Source organism: Dipodomys merriami, unplaced genomic scaffold (genome assembly GCF_024711535.1).
Source record: "Dipodomys merriami isolate MVZ:Mamm:240054 unplaced genomic scaffold, mDipMer1.0.p SCAF_7, whole genome shotgun sequence".
In the NCBI taxonomy this organism is placed as follows: domain Eukaryota; kingdom Metazoa; phylum Chordata; class Mammalia; order Rodentia; family Heteromyidae; genus Dipodomys; species Dipodomys merriami.
The window spans coordinates 49,924,501-49,947,429 of NW_027206290.1; the positions used below are offsets into that span (position 1 = coordinate 49,924,501).

The window sequence follows — 22,929 nt, forward strand, 5'->3', positions numbered from 1 at the left end:
CAGCAAAGGATCACACTTCAGATGCTTAGGTTTTAAGAGGCTTGAAAACCCTGATTTACATGTCACGTCTTCTAATACCTGTCTTCTCAATGATCTATTTCTGCAGTAGAGCCAGGCTGGCTCTACATGCCTGTAATCCTAGTTACTAAGGAGGCTGAGATCAGAGGATTATGGTTCAAAGACAGCCCTGGCAAGAAAGTTATGAGACTCTTATCTCACCACTAGACTCTTATTAACCACCAGAAAACCAGAAATGGAGCTGTAGCTCAAAGTGGTAGAGTATTAGCCTTGAGCAAAAGAACTCAGGGACAATTGCCCTGACCCGGAGTTCAAGTACCAGGATGAGGAGGGAGGGAGGGAGGGAGGGAGGGAGGGAGGGAGGGTAGGAATGATGGAAGGAAGGAAGGAAGGAAGGAAGGAAGGAAGGAAGGAAGGAAGGAAGGAAGGAAGGAAGGAAGGAAGGAAAAGTAAAACTAAAACTAAAGGAAGGGTGGGTGGTAGGCAAAAGGCTGAACAACTAAACAGTAGAACACAAAACCAGATGTTCCAGGAAGAAGAAACGAAAAACATACTGATAAGTCTCCTGCCCACCCAATGTCCTTGCAATTCGCATGCTGACTCTGCTTTAAATGAAAGGTAATGTGTTTTTATCTGGGGCACTTCTATCCAGGGACTTTTGTGGCTAAACTAAAACCTGACAATGACTTAAATGCTATTTTCCCAAGGTCAAGAATGTCTATTAGAAATGTCCAGATTCTGATCTTGTTAGAGGATCTAGACAAGTCTCAAATGGTTTTTATTTTCCAAGATGGGATATGAACAAGCTGGAAGCCTAACAACATTAATCCAAAACAAAGCAAAAACAGTATCTTACCTAGTGGTCCTTCTCCTGCTGATTCCAAGACCTGAGCAGCTTCCTGAGACACAACAGCAATGGCTCCAACCATGGGTTCATGATTAACATCACCATTGGGAGTACCATCAGGAATTATAACTAAGCCATGTTTCTGTGGGGAAGAAAATAATCATCAGCAAAGATGGTCCACACTGAAGCAGCAAGCTCTGAGAGGTAACACTGTAAGAATGTATGAGTGACATAGGTAAAACCTATTTAGAATTAGTTACATGGATTATGCCTCTGTAGAGGAAATGATTTATTCCTCTAAATTGAAATTGCTTTTGCATTCAGGTGAACAAAGATATTGGGAAGGAGGGAAAGAAAACAGCATAGCAGTGAGAGCCGGAGCCCTAGGCCCGAGTTAAACATACCTCTGTTGTATTCGCTGTCTTCTGCAAGTCAGCAAGCTCCTCTCTAAGCACATCTCGCTCATTCCTAAGGCAGGCAATATGTTCTCTCTGTTTCTCTAGGGCCTGGTTTTAGGCAAGGTAGCAATGGAAAGAATAGCATAGATAAAGAGCAAGTGAAAGGTAACTAATTCAAATAAGCAAAGTTAAAGGCCTATGAAGCAAAAGAGCAGTTAAGGAGTTTGGGAACAAGCAGACAGAGGAAGAATAGTGTCCAGATACAAAGTTTCCACAGAGTACTAGTAGAAACTAGTTCTCATGCATAAATTTGGCAAAACATGCTTCTCACATCAAACATCAAAACAAATCTTTCTTTTACAGTCAATGGTCAAGAAAACAAGAAACAGAAGATGAAGACAGCAGCACAAGTTAAATTTTCCTTACTGACCTCCTCGGTACATTTTCATTTGGTAAAGTAATACTTCTTATGTTTAATTAAAACAGTTTATATTTTTTTAAATACAGTTTTTTTAACTAAAAAAAGGCTTGAAAAACAATTTGTATATGTAACTTATTTTATTTAAAAAATTAGCCATGTGATCTTTATGACAAAACATTCAAAAGGATTCTAAAAGATCTTTTTTTCTTTAATTTAACAAGTACAAATAAGACTCATTGGTTTTCTGAATACTTTCAAAATATAAAAAACAAGGCTGGCAGTGGTGGCTCATGCCTGTAATCCTAGCTACTCAGGAGGCTGAGATCTGAGGATAACGATGCAAAGCCAGCCAGGCCAGAAAAGTCTTGAGACTCTTATCTCCAATAAACCACTAGAAAACCAGAAGTGGCGCTGTGGTTCAAAGTAGAGCACTCTCCTTGAGCTGAAGAGTGTAGGGACAACAGGCACCCAGGTCCAGAGTTCAAGTCCCATGACCAACAACAACAACAACAACAAAAAACAGGGACAGTGTCTAGACCCTGAGTTCAAGCCCCACAACCAACCAAAAAATATTATTAAAAAAAAAAAAAAAGCAATGTATAGCAGGGTAGGAGTTTCAAAATCAAGCTTAGAGGTTCTGGCACATACCTAAGCCTCAATCTTCTCATGTGAAAATAAGAAGGGATAATTGCAGTTCCCACACCCCCCCAGGTAGAGGCTCAGTGGCAGTGTCAGACAACAGAGGTTCAGGAAAAGCAGTCTTATGTCTTTACTGAGCATTTCCCACTTTTTCTTAAATCATAACTGTCAACTTGGGAGGATAGTGCAGAAGCAGGAACATAGTTATATTATGTAATAAAATAAATCAAACTTTAAAGCACTACTACAATAAGTAGTATGTACCAGTTGAACTACTTAAAAAAGGCTTTCTCTACATATTGTTTCTCTACATATTTTTCTAACAGCATTCCCATAACCCAAAAAAATTACAACAGGTAACTTTTACTGCAATTTGTGAACTCTGAAAGTGGGTCAACTGCTTAGTTATTGATGGCTGCATATTGGGCAACTTTAAAATTTCATTACAATCCTATTTTGCAACCAAATTGTTAAAAAGCAATGGTCGGCACCACACAATGGTAGCCACTACCATTACATATCAGAACAAAAGTTACTAATTTATATAATTTCCCCATTATACGTTATTTTATATGTAAAATGTCTCCCTTACATATTCTGAAACATACTATTTGTCTTTGCCTCATTTTAAAGATCAGAAAATTAAGGTCCACAGAGGAGTGGTTTATTTTATTTTTGTCCAAATCACAGTAAGTAGCAAGGCCTGAAAATGAGTATCACAACCTAGACAGCATTCTGTTCATGTAATGTCTGAAAAAGAATTCTATAGAGTAAGTCTTCTCTTTACTTATCCAAATTGCAGTTGTCAATATCTAATTTCCTTTCCACAAACTTTGGAAATTCAAAAGAAGTGGTGTGTCTCAAGTTAGTCTGCAAATTAATCACTTTGAGTTTCTAGCACCACAGGGCCTATAACGCTTGAAGCTAGTACTGACATTCTATTTCATTAATAACAAATGAAACATTAAAAGAATTAAGCTATATTTGCAAGCAACACCATCCCTTTAACTGATGTTGGGTTAGAAATCTTGGTTACAGGTATATCTACATGCATACATGTGCCATGCATCACGACATATAACTGAGTGATCACCTTTACAACATGCTCCACAGGAATACTAATAAACAGAAAAGACCTCTTAGGAACAGACCAATTTGAAACTAGGAATTCTAGCAAATGTTTGACATTTGCTCCTCATTCCACATTTTAAGTACTAGGTTTTATTTTTCTTTCAGTTTTTAATTTTATCTTCTCACAATTATATATGGGAAAATAAAATACATCTTTTATATTTTCCCATTTGACCAAAAACTTCAGAAACTACTGAAATACCTTATATTTAAACCAAATATAGTCATGCTGAATTTGAAATCCTCTGTATTACCTGACCATATAATCACCATCCTTGGGTTTCCATGTACCAATAATTGTTTCCACAGATTTTTTTTAGAGTAAAAGTATACATTTGTAGAAATATAAACAATTCCTTTTTCCTGAGCTAACCTCAAATTGTACAATCAAGAAGCCAAATACGGCTGGGCATGATGGCTCACCCCTGTTACCCTAGTAAGAAGCAGATTTCAGAAGGATCAGGGCTGTTCTCAAGAATAGATAAAAAGTTTCTAAGACCTCCTCCCCACCATAAAGCTGGACTCAGTAGCACAATTCTGTCAAGAAACACCAAGCATAAATACCAGACCATATTTTTAAAAATAACTAAAGCAAAAAAAAAAAAAAAAAAAAAAAGGTAAAGCAAAAGGGCTGGGGAGATAGCTGAGTTCAAATCCCATACTGCTTCCCCACCAGTACAAAGCCAAACATATTAGGCTGAACTACTGGGCTGAACTTTTGAGTAACAGATGCAATTGCACTATAGCATAAACAGATCTAGCCAGAATGGAGATCTTGGCCTTTGTATATACCTATGTTACACATGGCACTTGAGAAGAATAGCAGTGGAACCAAAAGTAAAATGACTAATCTCAATGAAAAAGAATGGGAAAAAGTTCTACTTGGGTAATATTGACATGTTTCTTCATTAAGTTACTAATATAATTCTTGAAAATGAAGCTTGTGATACATTAGGTATCTCTCGACTTAAAAGTCGGGAGAAGGGCTGGGAACATAGCTTAGTGGTAGAGTGCTTGCCTAGCATGCATGAAGCCCTGAGCTCAATTCCTCAGTACCACATAAACAGAAAAGGCCAGAAGTGGCACTGTGGCTCCAGTAGTAGAGTAATAGCCTTGAACACAGAGAATCAAGGACAGTGGTCAGGCCCTGAGTTCAAGCCCCAGGATTGGCAAAAAACAACAAAAATCAAGAGCCGCTACTAGATATTGGGGCACTTTTCTGTAATCACAGCACTTGGGAGGTAGAGGCAGGCTATGGCCTATGCTAAAAAGCAAGATCTTAACTCAAAAAAAAAAAAAAAAGGACATTCAGTCTGTCATATGCTGCACAAAAAAAGAAATACTGTTTGATTCCATTAATATCAGATACTTAGAATAATTAGACACATCGATTTAGACAGAAGAAAGAAGGCTGCTGGGGTAGGAAATGAGGTGGGTAATATGTTCAGTGGGTATAGAGTATTAACTAGAAATGAAAACATCCTAAGATGGATGGTGATGGTAACAGCTAGTACAGCAATGGAAACTGACTTAACTCCATTAACTAACTGTGCCCTTAAAATAGCTACAATAACGAACTGTATTTGTATTTTAACTTTATTGTGTATGTGCTGGTCCAGGAGTTTGAACTAAAGGGCCTGGGACCATCCCTGAGCTTTTTTTTCCCCTTCCTCAAGGTTAGTGCTCTACCAACTTGAGCCACAGTTATACTTCTAGCTTTTGGGTAGAGACTTTCCTTTCCTAGGCTGGTTGCAAACTAAGATCCTCAGATCTCAACCTTCTGAATTGCTAGAATTATAGTCATGAGCCACAGATTCTTGGATATAGCATTTTTTAAATGGCAAAATTATAAAACCAGACAAGTATGGTTGGACATGTTATCTTATGCTTACAATATTAGCTACTCATGGGCTGGGAAGGTGGCTCAGTGGTAGAGCACTTGCCTTGCATGCATGAGGCCCTGGGTTCAATTCCTCAGCACCACATAAGCAAAAAGAAAAAAGCCGGAAGTGGCACTGTGGCTCAAGTGCCTAGAGCACTAGCCTTGAGCTGAAGAGCTGAGGGACAGTGTCCAGGCCCAGAGTTCAGGCCCCACAACTGGCAAAAAAAAATAAAAAAATAAAATAAAATAGCTACTCAGGATGCTGAGATTAGGAAGATTACAGTTAAACTTAACCTAGGCAAAAAGTTCTTTTTTTTTGGGGGGGGGGGTCCGGTCGTGGGTCCTGAACTCTGGGGCCTGGGCACTATCCCTCAGCTCTTCAGCTCAAGGCTAGCGCTCTACCACCTGAGCCACAGCGCCACTTCAGGCTTTTTTTCTTTTTGCTTATGTGGTGCTGAGGAATTGAACCCAGGGCTTCAGGCATGCAAGGCAAGTGCTCTACCACTGAGCCACCTTCCCAGCCCATAGGCAAAAAGTTCTTGAACTCCCATCTTAAGCAAAAAGACTGAGTGTAGTGGTATTCTCCAACATTTCAGACACAGGAAGCATAAACAGGGTGATCATGTCATCTAAACCAGCTGGGGTATAAATGTGAGATGACCAACTAAAAAGGGCAAGGGCTGTGATTCATTGGGGGAATGCCTGAGTTGAAACTTTATGCCACCAGAGAGAGTAAAGAGGAAGAGGGAAAGACGAGAGAGGGAAAGGGATGGACAGAGGAGGAAAGGGAGGGGAGGGGAACAGAGAAGGATGGAGGGAGGAGAAAGAGGAGGAGGGGGAAGAGAGTAAGGAGAAAGGGAGGGGGGAGAAGAAAGAGGGAAAAAGAAGGGGGAAGGAGACAAAGGGGAGAATGGAGAGAAAGGAGGGAAGGAGAAGCGAGGGAAGAGAGAGAAAGGAGGAAGGAAGGGAAGGAGGGAGGAGAGAGGATGAGAGACAGGGAGAGGGAGGAAACAGGGGGATGGAGAAAAATTCCTTATGGTGAAAGAAATGTTCTATATATTGATTGTATCACATACAGCATGTACAGTGTCCTGGTTTAATACAGTTACAGCTAGGCTAAGACAATCTGTTTGAAATATAGAGACAACTATACAAATTAGAAACCCTGGACCCACAGATTTGTGCTGAGGGAAATTATCTAAGGTCTTAAAAAAAGCTCATTCTAGATAGTGATTAAATTTTTAACTATACATTGCTTATTTCATTGGACACATTTTTCATTTTAAGATTTCCAAGTAAAAAAATCGAATAAAACCAGTAATTCACAATTATGATTAAAAGACTTAATGAAGTTGTTAAATTATCTCCCAGAGAGAAGCATCAGAAAATTATGCAAAATTACCTTTGGTTCTTTAATTTTTTGGTCTATCTTGGAAGCAATGGGGTCTCCTGATATTTTAGTAATGGGGGTTTATAGGATAGAAAATATTAGAGCTAGGCGCCAGTGGCTCACACCTGTAATCCTAGCTACTCAGGAGGCTGAGATCTGAGGATCACGGTTCAAAGCCAGCCCGGACAGGAAAGTCCATGAGACTCTTAGCTCCAATAAACTACCAGAAAACCAGAAGTAGTGCTGTGGCTCAAGTGGCAGAGTGCTAGCTTTGAGCTGAAGAGCTGAGGGCCAGTGCCCAGGCCCAGAGTTCAAGCCTCATGACCGACTAAATAAAATAAAATTAAATAAATAAATAAATAAATAAATAAGGTAATAGACATTGCTGACAGCATGGGCTTTGCAACATTACTTATACTGGAGGATATGACTTAGGGTTCACATTCAGCCATCTGTCTCTCACAGGTGGTCTGAGGGAGCTTTGCCTGTAATTCTAAATGGCTGGGAAGGTGGCTCAGTGGCAGAGTGCTTGCCTTGCATGCCTGAGGCCCTGGGTTCGATTCCTCAGCACCACAAAAAAAAAAAAAAAATGCCTGTAATTCTCTACTCCACACAACATTGAACTAAATAAGCCACACCCCTTCCCTGATACTGTCTTGGTAGCTTCATTTAAGTGGTTCCCCTACTATGGAAAAGAGCTCATGCCAAGAGAAGGGACTACCAGCCACAGGCCACTTAAGTTGAATTGGTGGATATTTTTCAGCTTCCAGTTTACTTGGAATCTACCTGCAAGGCTAAGCAAAATAGCAATAGAATTTGTCCTAATCTAGGCCCCTGATTTGAGGAGTCTGGAGTTGTAATTAGATTACAAAACGGTTTGGAAATTTAGTAGTCTTCCTTTCCTAACCACTTCCATAATTAACTGATTTTTAATCCCTTCACCAAGGATTCTCAGGATGCTAATAACACTTTCTCCATCTCTATTTCATAATTTTCTTGCTTTTTATCCAAATTCTTATAAGAATATCAAACCCAAAGAGTTTGAATTAGATGCCTGAAGCTGCTTTTTTAAGTCAATGTCATAAAGAAAAAACAACTTCTTTTAAAAGTTCCTACTTGTTGGTTTCACAAGCCCTGTCAGATAGAAAGAAAAACTATTTCCCAGCATGATGTCTGGTTTTCCCATCAAATTATCTTTGCTTTTGGTCATATTTACATTGTCTACTCAAGAACAAATTTTTGGGAATCTGTGAGTCAAATTTTATTGGTCTATTCCTTATTCCTCATTAATAAGCTTCAAAAGCTCAATTTATCTCATACCCCAATTTTTTTATCTTTCCAAAGAAGTGTCTCCTGGAGGTCAAACACCTCTTTTGTCATGGTGTCTATTTTCTGCTGCATATGCTGATTCTCCTGCAGAAGACGGGAGGAAAAGTAATTGAAAGCAAAAGAAAACAGGGAGGAAGTTAGAGTGAGGAAAACAGAGCAAAAATAAAGGTGATAAACTCTTAAAAAAGGGAAAAATCATTGACAAACAGAAAGGGTAAGAGTGGTATGCTAAAGGAAAGATATTATCTATTTGAATCTTCTTCATTTGCCCCAGCATAAAAGTAGTCAAAGGTGGAAGGTGGGCCAGGAGACATGGTGCATTTGCAGAATGTGTGCTAGGTATATGAAAGGCCTTGAGTTTGATCCTCAGCATCACAACAAAATTTAAAAAAAACTAAAACTAAAAAGGAGGTAAGAGAGGAGGGGAAGAAAGGGAGAAAGGGAGGAGTGGAAGGGAGGCGAGGGCAGGGCAGAAAGTTGGGAATAAATGATTGCTCCAATCACAGTTATGTGGCAACAAGGCAGCCAGATAACTTTGTTTTCTTTCCTTTTTATGTCTGAGACCAGGTCTTGAATTAGATACCTGAAACTTCTGCTCACTGGCTGAACCTTGTCTCCAACCCAATGGTTGATTTTTTTTTTCTTTCTAAATATATAAACAAATTACCTTTTACCACAGTGAAGTAGTAATAGTTTTTATTTTATTTCTCTAAATCAGAAATAAAATAGATACAACTCAGCTTGAGAACTTTTGATTTTGTTAACAGAAGCTAGAACATCATGAATTATAAAGGAAACATCACTTTTTAGAAAAACCAGAACTTAATTTTCAGTAATTCTCAACTCTTCTGATGAAGTAATGCTGATTAATTTATACCTGTGTAATAGGTTCCCTCCCAATACATTACTTTGTCTGCCTTCCCACACAAATCTTCTAGAGACCAAAAGCATTACTTGTCATACTCAAGGTTTTACAGATAATAACATCTGAAAAGATATTCGTTGCAAATTCAGGCCAAAAAAGGCCTAAAACCACAGAAACCACAGAAACCACAGTGACAAATTATAGAAAACAGGGCTGGGAATGTGGCTTAGTGGCAGAGTGCTTGCCTAGCCTGCATGAAGCCCTGGGTTCAATTCCTCCGTACCACATAAACATAAATAGCCAGAAGTGGTACTATGGCTCAAATGGTAGAGTGCTAGCCTTGAGCACAGAGAGGCTCAGGGACAGGCCATGCCCCAGGATTGGCAAAAAAGAAAAATAAATTATAGAAAACAACATTATTATCCTCTAAATGTAATATGCAATTAAAAACAGCTAACCAGCTTGAAATAGGCTATTGAAATTGAGAAGCAGCTCCCAGAGCATTTTTATTATTTTTGAAATCATAAAAGTGGGAAGGTATATACCTTAATTCTGATTGGAAATTGACACAAAAAAGATTAAAGGACAAAAAAAAGTATTTCACATTGTTATTAAATAGCAACAGAAGGGGCTGGGAAGGTGGCTCAGTGGTAGAGCACTTGCCTTGCATGCTCGAGGCCCTGGGTTCGATTCCTCAGCACCACATAAGAAAAAAGCTGGAAGTGGTGCTGTGGCTCAAGTGGTAGAGCGCTAGCCTTGAGCTGAAGAGCTGAGGGACAGCGCCCAGGCCCAGAGTTCAGGCCCCCCGACCGGACCCAAAAAAAAAAAAAAAAATAGCAACAGAATACAGAATTTATCTGGATAATATGCTCCCAAACAACATGCAAAAACTAGGAGAACTAATTCATTTATAATCTCACAAATCCATAATCTTATCTACATCTGCATTTAGAATCCACAAATTGTAGCTAATTCCTTTTAAAAATGGCACAAATGGTTCATGCCTGTTATCTTAGCTACTCAGGGGGCAAAGACTGTAGTTCCAAACCAATTCAGGCAAGATGTTTACAAGACCCCATATTTCAACAATAAAGTATGGGTATAGTGGTACACATCTGTTACCCCAGCTACACTAGAAATATAAATAGGGAGATCATGGTACAGGTCCAACTGAAATATATAAAATAAAGAAAAAGGGTTGAAGGCGTGACTCACATGATACAGCACCTGCTTAGAAAGCATAGGCTGAGTTCAAACCTTGGTACTGCCAAAAAAACAAAGAGGAAGAAGAAGAGGAGAAAAATCCACAAAAGAAGATGGCCTTCTATTTCTTTTCCTCTACTAAGTAATTCTCAAAGTCATTTACACACACAGATTAAGGAAAGTCTAAGGGGAAAGAAAGAAAGAGGAAGAGAAGGGAATAGGATGGAGAGAAGGAAAGCCAAGAGTCTAAATCACCAGAAATGAGAACAAGTGTAGTAAGTGTGGTATCTCTCCTGGATCATTAAGAGCTGATCTTGCTGATATTACTAACCTATAATCAACATTAAATACGGGCAGGATACCCCTGGACCTCTTATCTATAAAACACTTCAAGAGGAAAAGCCACATTTAAAGAACACATACACAGAAAGTGGTAAGTCTGAAAGGACAAGTGTTTTCAAAGTTCTTGCTGGACTGTGCCTCTACCTACTAAGATGTTGCCAATATTGTCCCACATGGAGTTCCTCCATAGTAGAAACTTGCAACTTCTATATACAAGGGATGGACCTGGACAATTTCTTCTTTTATAGATTAGCTACCTCAGAAATGTTTCTTTTTTGGAAGAATGTGTGTGTGTACGTGTGTGCATGCATGTGTTTATACCAGTATCACAGTTTTAACTCAGGATCTCTCCCTTGACTTCAGAAATGTTTTTTCCTGAGAAGATCAGAATTCTTACTTCTGCAGAATTCTCCCCAAAAATAGAATTCATTAGGTTCTGAAGAATGCTTTTCTGGCATTTTCCATTTGTCTACATTTTAAGATTTCTTTCAGAAAGAGTGGACTTATTTCTACTATTAAAGGAAGAACTGTTCATAGGGTTTATAAGTATAAATTTTTATTTTTATTTTATTTATTCATTTATTTTTTTGTCGGTTGTGGGGCCTGAACTCTGGGCCTGGGTGCTATCCTTCAGCTGTTCAGCTCAAGGCAAGCGCTCTATCACTTGAGCCACAGCACCACTTCTGGCTTTGTATAAGAATAAATTTTTAAAATCTGACTTTAGATTTGTTGGAAAAATTTTAGGAGGCAGCCAAATGTGAACATAAGCAATCCCTTTGCAGCACTTCAGCTTTCTTCTCCTAAGACATATGCCTTCATCCTATCCAACTCATTTATTTTCAGAACTAAGTATTCCTTCAGCTCACATACCTCAATAAGTTCGTCTCTTTGCCGAAGGCCTTCTTTAAGTTCATCCATCTTGTGCTGCAGCACACTACACATGTGTTTCTGCCTTTCCAACTCCTGTTAAAGAAATGACATCTTTTATACAGTTCACAGCATACAACAAATTTGAGTATTTGCAATAAAACACAGAGATCAAGAATGACTTTCAGAAATATGCCTAGACTGCTGACTTAGAATAACCTAAAACTAAACATCCAATAGGAAGATTAAAAAACTTTATATAAAGTTTTCATAGGGAACCAGTGGCTCATGCCTGTAATCCTAGCTACTCAGGAGGCTGAGATCTGAGATCACAGCTCAAAGCCAGCCTGGGCAGGAAAGTCTGTGGGACTTTTATCTTCAATAAACGACCAGAAAACCAGAAGTAGTGCTGTGGCTCAAGTGGTAGAGCATTCACCTTGAGCTGAAGAGCTGAGGGACAACACTCAGGCCCAGAGTTCAAGCCCCATGACCAAAAACAAAACAAAAAACAAAAAAGCTTTAAAGGTTTCATCTCATATGGTGAAGATAAGAAACTGCAAGGGAAGGGAAAACAAACTCTACAGGCACTTAAAAAAAAAAAAGAGTAGCCAAAGAGTAGGGGGAGGTATTTGAAATGACTCAAAACTCTACAAGCAAGACAAAGAATTGAGGCAATAGTTAAACTACATAAAAATTAAAGCTTTTGAATAGCAAAAGACAGCACAAAGTAAAAATAGAGATGACAATTTGCAAAAAATTTAAATTTATTTTCATAAACAAAATGTCACTACTTATCCATATAGAGAATCCTTTAAAATTGGAAACAAAAAAAAATATGCTACATGAAAAAACCACCTAAAGAAATAGACAGTTAACAGAAAAATGTAATGAAAAATGTAATGGTTACTTGCAAGGTAGGATCCTGTTTTATGCCTGGGCCAGCCTGAGCTATGTATGACCTTCCCAGTGTGCTTTGCTGTGTTGCTGGGAATGACAGCTATGAACTACTGCACATAACCATTGTGCCTCTCCAGTATCTGAAAACGTAGGCACATGAGACCAGGATAGGACACTGGTTGAGAAGGAATCTCATAAACTTTTAAGTACAGTTTGGTCTTGAACTGTGATACTCCCATATCCACCTGCCAAGTAGCTAGAATTTATTGTTAAAAGTACTTTTAAGGGGGAAGGGAAAAAACAAATCGTTTAAATAGGGATACAGGTGGACCCATTGCAACAATAAGACATACAAGTCGTATGTTGAAAACGAACTTTACAACTTTGGTGGGGCGAGGGGGAGGAGGGTTGGGTGGGGGAGGATGGAAACAAAGGAGGAGGCTACAATGCTTGATAAGAAATGTACTCATTATCTTGCCCATGTAATTGTAACCCCTCTGTACAGTATTTTCACAATAAAAATAAAAATAAAAAACAAATTATTTTAATGTTTATGAATTGAAATTAGAACAACAAAGCGTCCACAAGATGACAGTGATTAACTATGCAGTGGTTAAAAGAAATGACAAAAGGGGCTGGGACGGTGGCTCAGTGGTAGAGCGCTTGCCTTCCATGCATGAGGCCCTGGGTTCGATTCCTCAGCACCACATAAGCAAAAAGAAAAAAGCTGGAAGTGACGCTGTGGCTCAGGTGGTAGAGCGCTAGGCGTGAGCTGAAGAGCTGAGAGACAGCGCCCAGGCCCAGAGTTCAGGCCCCACGGCTGGACCCCCCCCCCAAAAAAAAAAGAAATGACAAAAATGTCTTACATCAGATGTACTATACAATCTGAAGATAATAAAAATCAAGGTGGAAAGCTGGGTCCCAGCTTGGGCAAGAAACTCTGTGAGATTCTTGTCTCCAATAAACTATTCAAAAAAGCTGGAAGTAGTGCTGTGGCTCAAATGAAAGAACACTTGCCTTAAGTGAAAGCAGCTCAGGGACAGCACCAAACCCTGAGTTCAAGCCCCAGGACTACTATTTTCTAAGAAAGGAGAGCTATAAATACTATAGATGTACATTAAGTGCTCTCTACATGTTAATTAAGATGGCTAATACATCTTCTTAGATTTAAAAAATAGAAAAAAAATATAGCCAGACCCACAGAAATAAAGGCTGCATGGTTTCCCTCATTTGTGGTAGATGAAATGTACCTATTATACACGAAAACGTTAGGCGGTAATCAAATTGTTACAAATGAATTAACTGAAGTATAATAGACTATGGAAAGCTCAAATAGTATCATCCTTTAGAAGGACTAGGTTAAAGCTCAACAAAATCAACATCAAGAAATGCGTAGATGCAAGAAGGGGAGTGGGGACAAGGAGAGAGGGGCAGATAAATGAAGGGAAGAGGTGGGGAAGAATTGTCTAGAATTCACAAAATTGAGAGAAGTAATGGAAGGAGTGGGTCAAAGGAGTGTGAGAATATTGAAGGGGGTGACATTGATCAATATGTACTATATTCATAAACTGCTTTGGTAAATGACATCTTTGTACAACTAAAAGATCATTTTCTAGAAGAAAGGAAGAAATAAGGATTTTTCATATATTTCTCTGCTGATTTAAGATCTACCTACTTTACATAATTTCAAGACAAAGTTAGATTTTAAAACAAATCTAATGTCTATCAAAAGAAAGGGCTGGGTGCCAGTGGCTCACGCCTGCAATCCTAACTACTTAGGAAGTTGAGGATCGCTGTTCAAAACCAGCCTGGGCAGGAATGTCTGTGAGACTCTTATCTCCAATTAACCACCAGAAAAACAAACGTGGTGCTGTGGCTCAAAGTGGTAGAGCACTCGCCTTGAGCTGAAGAGCTGAGGGACAGTGCGCAGGTCCAGAGTTCAAGCCCCACAACAACAACAACAACAAAAAAGGCCTCTTGAGTGAGTTCAAGTCCAGCTAGGGCTATAGAATGAGAACCTATATTTAAAATTTAAAAAAAGAATGGAGTGCAGAGTATGATGGTACACACCTGTAATCCTAGCTCTCTGAAGACTAAAGCCCAAGTGAGATACAGAACAAGAGACTCTCAACAAAACAAATAGCCATGTGGCTTATACCTGTGATCCTAGCTTGTCACATGCTTCCCCGTGGATGACCATGCTTAAGGATATTATGCTAAGTAACATGAGCCAGTGACAAAATGACAAATATTATGTAATTCTACTTATTAAGTACTTGTAGTAGACAAATTCAGACAAAAAGTAGAATATCTAGAACAGGGTACTGGGAAGAAGGAAAGAGACAAACAGTGAACATTTTAATAGAAACTAGTTTTCATTTTGTTTGTTTTTGGTCCCAGTACTAGGGCTTCAATTCAGGGCCTGGGTACCATCCTTGAGCTTCTTTGCTCAAGGCTTGTGCTATGCCACATGAGCAACAGTTCCACTTCCAGCTTTTTGGTGGTAAATTGGAGATTTAGAGTCTCATGGACTTTCCTGCCTGGGCTGGCTTTGAACTGTGATCCTCAGATCTCATTCTCCTTAGTACCTAGGATTATAGGCATAAATCACCAGTGCACAGCTTAAAGCTTCGTTTTGCAAAATAAAAAGTTCTAGAGATTTGATGCAAAATAACACAAAGACACAGATTATCACTACTGAACTGTTCCCTTTAAAATGTAAATTTTATATTGTACAATCTTTACCACAATAAAAAATAAAAACAAAAAAATTTAAAAGTAATTCCTACATATTGGAGGTAAAATGCAGTGAAGCTAGCTATATATCCAGTTAGTGGCATAAACACAAAGAAACTATTTCAAGTAACTTTTTTAAACAATAGTTTGGCTATACAGAGCCACTGGTGAAAGAAAAAAATAAGCCAAACCAAACCCTTTCAATTATGTTCAGTAATTATATCGATGCCAATCCTGGTATTGTTATTTTAAGTGCTGTAGAAAAAAGCAGTGAGAATAGAATGTAATTGCTATCATCCCTACTGACTCTGAGAACTAAGAATTACAGTGTGGGAAAAAATATACAGATTTAACACAGAGGAGGTTAAGTAAAATCCCTAGAGTCCTAACAGGAACTGCAACTATCGTAATATTTTGTCATTAAAAATATGTGTTTCCTAGGTATATCCACTGGAAAGATCTATAACATGACCAACTCAGCAACAAAGAACATCCCTGGCACACACAATGCCTTACTAAGAGAAAGGGCTTCCTTGTACAAATGACCAATTAAAGGTCTGAAGCAGAAAATTCCTTTCTATAAGAAAGCTATTAATTACTGGTCCAAAATAATTGAGAATCATCCTAAAGAGGCTCAAATTTGACAGATATGAGACAATTTGAGCATTAAAAATGCACTGAGCCTGTGGGTTGGGATGAAAGAGGGAAACTGAGGGAGAACAACAGAAGGTATGGCATTGATCAAGATGCACTGTACTCATTACCTGACACATGGATTCAAACATTTGGTGTTTCAGCACATTTTAAAAATTATTACTACTAAGTAGTTGTACAAAGAGGCTACAATTCCATGTATGTATAAGAGAATAAAATAATTAGTCATTATGAAAGGATACTAAACAATTCCTTATTTTGAAACTTAAAATCAAAGAATCAAGTCTTTATTTTGCCTTTTCTATGTAAACTATGTGAGTAATAAGAGATGAGCAAGTTTCTCAATAAAGATGGACTAAAAAAACAAAGCATAGGAAGGTAAGAAAGACAACCTAGAAGATGGAAAAATATTGTAAATTATGTATTTAATAAGGGACTTACATATAGAATATATAAAGTCTTACTACTCAATAATGAAGACAAATAATCCAATTAATAATAGGCAAAAGATCCAAATAGATGTTGCACAAATTTTACCCAAAAGCCCAAAAGATACTCAAAATCATTAGTTTATCAGTAAGATGCAAATATCAAAACCACATCCACTAGAATGAGTAGAATTAAGTATGGAGAAATCAGAACCTACATACACTACTAGAAACAAAGTTAAACATGTGACCTAAACACAATCTAAACCTTAAACATCTGACCTAAACCTAACATGTGTTAAATATATGAACTTGTAACAAGTACATACTTAAGAAAAAGGACAACACTGTATTTATATTAAAAAATTGTGCACCTGTTTATGGCAATATTCATAGTAGCCAAAAGGAAGACATAAACCAGATGCCCATCAGTACAAATATGGAGATCTAAACCATAGTATATTAATACATTACAAGAGGGAATGTAGTACTGATAGTCCGAGCATATTATGAACTTTGAAATCACTACGTTAAGTGAAACACAGTGATCACAAAAGACTACATATAATTCCATTGATACGGATGTCTAGAATAAGGAAATCTACTCAGTCACAATAGATCAGTGGTTACTTGTGAATAAGAGACAAAAGGATAGGAATATGCTAGCTAAAGAGTATTTGGTTTCCCTTCTGAGGTAAGGAAAATATTCTAAAGGTGTCTGTGGTGGTGAAAGATGGGCACTTCAGTGAATATGCTAAAACTAAATGGCTCAGTTGTATGATATATAACTGCATCTTAATAAACACTTTAAGATATTAAAATAAGGTTAAATAAATCAGTAATAGTAAAAATCAGAACATCCTATTCTGTGATCTCTAACCAATTACAGGACCTATCCAGATACTGAAACATAAAGAAATGCCAGGCACATGAGCCTCCCAAAAGAAGACAGCTCCTCATAAGCAGACTTGCCCAAAAGGCTACGGTAACATTTGATCAAACCTCTGTACATGATAGCCTATTTGCAGCAACTAAAGAAGACAAAGGAACATCAGAAAGATGTCATGGGGATGAAAATAACAAAATCTCTAAGACTGTATACCTGTTGATACAAGTAATTCAGAATCATTAATACATATAAATCGCAAGACAAAAAAGTACCTGCCAATTGAGAGGTCTTAAAAGAGATAGCATCTAATCTCAACGTAGGGAATTTACCTGATTTGATTACTTATTTGATACATACTTATACTTGCTTATTTATAGACAAGGTCTCACTGTGTAGCGCAGGCTGGCCTCAGACTCATAATCTGCCTGCCTCTGCCATCCTGAGTGCTAGGATTATAATATATGCCATCGGGACAAGTTCTGATTTCATTTTAAAAAAACAAAACAGGAATGGAAATGTAGCTTAGTGGAAGGAGTGCTTGCTTAGCATGGATGAAGCCCTGGATTCAATTACTCAGTACCACATAAACAGAAAAGGCCAGAAGTGGTGCTGCAGCTCAAACGGTAGAGTGCTAGCCTTGAGCAAAAGAAGCTCAGAGACAGTGCCCAGGTCCTGAGTTCAAGCCCCAGACTGGCAAAAACAAAAACAAATACAAAAAGAAAACTGGTCTATAACATTCCAAAGCTATCAGAAATTTAACAGTGACTAAATATGTAATATGAAGAAGTCAGTCCTAATTCTTCAGGTGTAAAATGATCATTTGACTCAACTTCTAAAAAGAGAAGTCAGGTACAATGGCTCTGCTTCGATCTGAGAAGCAGAGACTGGGGGATCACTGTTGGAGGCCAACTCAATCAATGGCTAGGTATGGCAGCATGCAGTTGTCATCTCAAAATTGACTATGGTTGACAACAGTTGGAGGCAAGTGATGAGTTTATGAGGATCCATTATATTCCTTTGTATATTTTTTGTATGTGTAAAGCCCATAATAAAGTATTTTAAATGCTAGATAAGCTAGTTCCCTACCCATACAAGTAACTATTAAGAAAGAATAGTATGTTTAAGGCATTCCCAGTCCCTGAAGTAGATAGGAAAACAATGTTTAAAAATGCAATTATTAGGGCTGGGGATGTGGCTTAGTGGTAGAGTGCTTGCCTAGCATGCATGAAGCCCTGGGTTCCATTCCTTAGTACCACATAAACAGAAAAAGCCAGAAGTGGTACTATGACTCAAGTGATAAGAGTACTAGCCTTGAGCAAAAGAGAGGACAGTGCCCAGGCCCTGAGTTCAAGCCCCAGGACTGCTCCCCTCACCCCCAAAATTGCAGTTATTATAATTCCAGTAAGAAGCACTAAAGATATTTTGAACAAAATTAGTATTGTTGATGTTACTGAATGGACCTAGTTCTCTACTCTTACCATCTACTGCTACAATGAAAAACATCAAGTGCCTGACATCTTTGTATATCTGTGACAATGAACATGAAGTTTCAAACAAGAGACTGCAAGGTAAAAGTAGGCTGGCTAGACCCACTATTTTATCAATAGGTACTATATAGTACCTGAACTACATTTCCAGAGAATTTTAAAAGCTTACTGAAAAGGAAAAAAAATCCCTAGACATACTAATATTTCTCTATATTTTAGCAAATGATAAAAAGAAGAATTAATTCAGTAAAAGAGCTAATCAAAGGTATTTATTTTTTTTTAATGCAACTAGGTGCTGGTCACTCATGCCTGTAATCCTAGCTACTCAGGAGGCTTAACTCTGAGAGTAGTGGTTCAATGGCAGCTCAGGCAGAAAGTCTATGAAACTCTTTATTTCCAATTAACCACCAAAAAGCTAGACATGGAACTGTGGCTCAAGTAGTAGAGCAACAGCTTTTAGCAAACAAACTGAAGGATAGTGTCCAGAGCCTGAGTTCCAGCACAATAAAAAGGGTATTTGAGAAGCAGGAAGATAACTCATTTTAATTTTGACCATAAATTAACATGACATTTTCTGAAATAGATATGAAATGGTGTGGCTAGACAGAAAAAAATCCTTAAGAGGAAGCAAAGTATAATGGCTCAAAATCCTCAAAAATTACTGATGGAATGCAAGAATAACTTACCAAAAATCATGGCCTTCTTCAATGGATTACTAAGGATCCAACATAAAAACACTGAAGAGGCCTTGTTTTTATCTATCTAGACCCAAGTCCTCTTAACCTAACACTTAAAAATATGCTTTTCAAAACGCAGTTTTAGAAGGTTAAAATATGTTTGTGACTTTAAGTATCACTATTCCACACTACTGTGAAATATGTGAAATTTATGTAATCACCTAATCTCAATAAAAAATTTAAAAATAAAATAAAATAAAAAGCAGTTTTAAATTCACTGAAAAACTAGGTAGATGGTACAGAGTTCCCATATGCTTCCTGAACTCCCACACATGCAGTTTTTCCTACTACCAATACCCCATAACAGAGTGGTACATTGGTTTCAATCAGTGAAGCTACAGTGACATCATTATCACCGAAAGGTCACAGTTTACCTTATGGTTTACTCTCCTTGTGCATATTCTAAGGTTTTCAACAAATGTATAACATGTTTCTTCCATTATTGTATGCTACAGAATAATTTTACTTTGCTAAAGATTATCTATGTTTTGCCTATTTATTCCTCCTCCAAACTCCCATCAAATACTTTCTAATACTTCTTGGAATGATCAAAACTAGAATGAGCATTTCAGTCCATTTAGTCCATAAAGAAAGAAATCACTATGACTACTAAAGAGTATTAATGCCTGAGGGAGATTGTATAAATGACATCTCTCTCCCTTTGTTATGTACAAGTGCCAATTGTTTCTAGCAATTTATCAATACATAGTACCTCAATTCTTTTTTGCTTGTATAGTGGCATTATAGAAGCAATACATTTGTCCTCTCTTTAGACTGATATTAACAATTTTAATTGTCAATTTTAATTATTTTTTTTTGGAACAGAGTCAGGGTTTGAACACAGGACCTCATGCACTCATGTGGATTTTTCCCTTAGGACTAGTACTTTATGTCTTAAGCCACATATGCAGCCCTCAAGAAACTTTTTTTTTGTTGTTGTCCTGGGGCTTGAACTCTGGGCTTGGGCGCTGTCCTTGTGCTCTTCAGCTCAAGGCGAGCACTCTACCGCTTGAGCTACAGCACCACTTCCGCCCTCAAGAAACTTTTAAGAACCCAGTTTGTTTTCTACAGTTGTCCAATAGCAAAATCAGGTCCTTAGCAGTGGCTTTTATTTTTGAACTGTGCATTTTAACAAAGCTTTTTAACCTCTAAAGAAAATCTGTCAATTTCTGACCAATGAATATAAACTGTTATTTTTAAGTAAATGTTTAAAGCTTCTGTCCAGTTATTTAGAAAGTGAGTCTTTTGAACCATTTAGAAGTTCACAGAAAAAAATAAATCAGCTTAGACTCATTAAGTATTTCTGGAGTTGTGTTGTAGCTCCATGCACTTATAAGAAGAAAAGGTAAGCTATTCAAGGAAAATATCCCAATTTGATCAGAAAATAAAAGCTAAAACTTGAATTGCACTCTACTCTACTCCCCCCAAAAGTGAAAAGAATATAAGGTTTCTTCAGAAAATAAAAATTTTACTGGAATATCCTCCAAAAGTAGCAATCCTTCATTAACCACATCACTATTTACATGGCAGGCTTTTATTTTTCTGACCTAATAAAATGGCATGGTACATAATGAGCAATTAATTACCTTTGATTTTTCCTCATTTTCTCTATAAAATTCTGCCATCTGTTCCTCTTGTTCTTCAATAACATCCTTGAGGGTGTCTACCTGGTAGATCAGATTGTTCTTTTCATTGTCCAACTGTGCATTAGAAACCATGGCTTTCTTGTATTTCTCTTCCACTTCAGACAAGGACTCCTAAATGAGAAAATCATTAGCTTGAAATCTAAGATATGTTTATTGTGTACATATAACAGAAAATCATAGCATTGGCACAAACACATTAATATTGCATTCACAAAATATAGGTGTTTTAAGAATTCCTTGTTTAGTTACATGCACATAAAACAGAGAGACGAAATACATTCCCTATTTGCTCCCAAGAAAACAAAATCAAGCAGTAATGTAGCTCTGAGAGATGAAGAGAAAACCACTTCTAAGCGTCAGAAAATCTACATTCATTGTTTGTAACAACAAAACACCTGGTGTTTTTATGCAATGATGCAACAAAACGGGGCCTCTTACTACACAAAAATAGTCATTTGAATTTTGCCACTTCCTAGGTTTCTGTTTTCAGTATATGCTAATGTCAATGTGTAAACGTGTCTTCTAATTTTATTCAAATTTTAGCCATTTTTTAGTAAGTGATCAATACAGGTTAAGACATGGTGGCTCACCTATATAATCCTAGCTATTTGGAAAGCAAAAATTGGGAGGACTGTGGTTTGAAGCCAGACCATCAGGCACAAAGTTCCCCATTTCAACCAATTTAAGGAAAGATGGGCATGCTGGCACACACTTTGTCATCCCAGCCATAGGGGAAATAGGAGGGCTGTGCTCTGGGCCAGTCTGGGCATAAACATAGTTGAAAGTGGTAGAGCCAAGCAAGGCTACAAGTTCAAATGTGTTGGTGTGGGTGTGAAAGAGAGACAGAAATGGAGAAAGACAGAAACAGAGAAAAAGAAACAGAGAGACAGAAAACAAAACCAAAAAGGGCTAAAATGGTAGAGCACATGCCTAATAAGTGAAAGGCTGTGGTTTCAAACCCAGTACCATCAAAAAAAAGAAAAGAAAAGAAAAAGTAAGCAATTTTTTAAAAAGACTATTAAAGGGCTGGGAAGGTGGCTCAGTGGTAGAGTGCTTGTCTTGCATGCATGAGGCCCTGGGTTCGATTCCTCAGCACCACATAAACAAAAAGAAAAAAGCCGGAAGTGGCGCTGTGGCGCAAGTGGTAGAGTGCTAGCCTTGAGCTGAAGAGCTGAGGGACAGCGCCCAGGCCCAGAGTTCAGGCCCCACAACCGGGCCCCCCCCCCCAAAAAAAAAAAAACTATTAAAAAAGGGAGCTACTGTCAAGTTCTGGTTGGCTTACACTGTAATCCTAGCTAGTCCAAAGTCAGCTCAGGCAGGACAGTCCATGAGACTCTTACCTATAATTAGCCACTTGAATGCCAGAAATGGAGCTGTGGCACAAAGTGGTAGAGCGCTAGCCTTGAGCAAAAAGCTCAGAGAAAGTGCTGAGGCCCTGAGTTCAAGCCCCACAATTGATTTTTTTTTTTTAAGGGAGACATTAGCTGGGTGCAAATGACTCATACCTGTAATCAGCTTCACAGTTCACAGAAGGTTATAGGTGGGAAGATCGTGTATTGATATCCATATGGAATCAATTTTATTTAAGTTCTAGTAAGGCACTGATTTTCAGTGTGGGTTATGGATCAGCAGCCAAGAACATTAATTGTGAACTGGGTAGACATGCAAATATTCAATCCCCTCAATGACTCCCTCAGTCAGAAAATCTGGAGGTAGAACCCAGTAATCTCTATTCTGAAAAGCTCCAAATGATCCTGGTACACACCAAAGTTTTGAAACCACTGAGTTAGTTTAAGCTGTGTATAGTGCCATATATTCAAAAAATACCTTCACAATAGTGGGGTGAAATTCTCTCTTAGTTCATAAGCTAGTAGCTCATAAGCATCCTTACTTTATTCTTGGCACTTTGTAAAGGGTAGATACTTCACTGGGTACCATTGACCCAAACCTATAATCCTAGCTACTCAGGAGGCTGAAATCTGAGGACTGCAATTCAAAGCTAGCCCAGGCAGGAAAGCCTACTGAGCCTCTTTATCACCAACTAACCATCAAAAAGCTGGAAGTAAAGCTGTGGCTCAAGTGGCAGAGTGCTAGCCTTGAGCAAATATGCTGCAGGACAGCAG

The 22,929-nt window shown here is 38.0% G+C and overlaps 1 protein-coding gene across 17 annotated transcripts in view; it reads right to left on the reverse strand.

The window, feature by feature from the left end:
• Lrrfip2 (LRR binding FLII interacting protein 2) overlaps window positions 1-22,929 on the reverse strand; it is a 119,285-nt gene that overhangs the window by 15,417 nt on the left and 80,939 nt on the right. For 9 of the 17 annotated variants that reach the window (XM_070006602.1, XM_070006607.1, XM_070006604.1 and 6 more), the window contains 5 exons: window positions 20,747-20,917; window positions 11,336-11,428; window positions 8,047-8,139; window positions 1,270-1,371; window positions 875-1,007 (listed from right to left, as the gene is read on the reverse strand). In XM_070006602.1, coding sequence (XP_069862703.1) covers window positions 875-1,007; window positions 1,270-1,371; window positions 8,047-8,139; window positions 11,336-11,428; window positions 20,747-20,917 — 592 coding nt within the window. The remainder of the gene's footprint in view (window positions 1-874; window positions 1,008-1,269; window positions 1,372-8,046; window positions 8,140-11,335; window positions 11,429-20,746; window positions 20,918-22,929) is intronic. The other 8 variants (XM_070006608.1, XM_070006613.1, XM_070006611.1 and 5 more) reach the window with 2 other exon arrangements.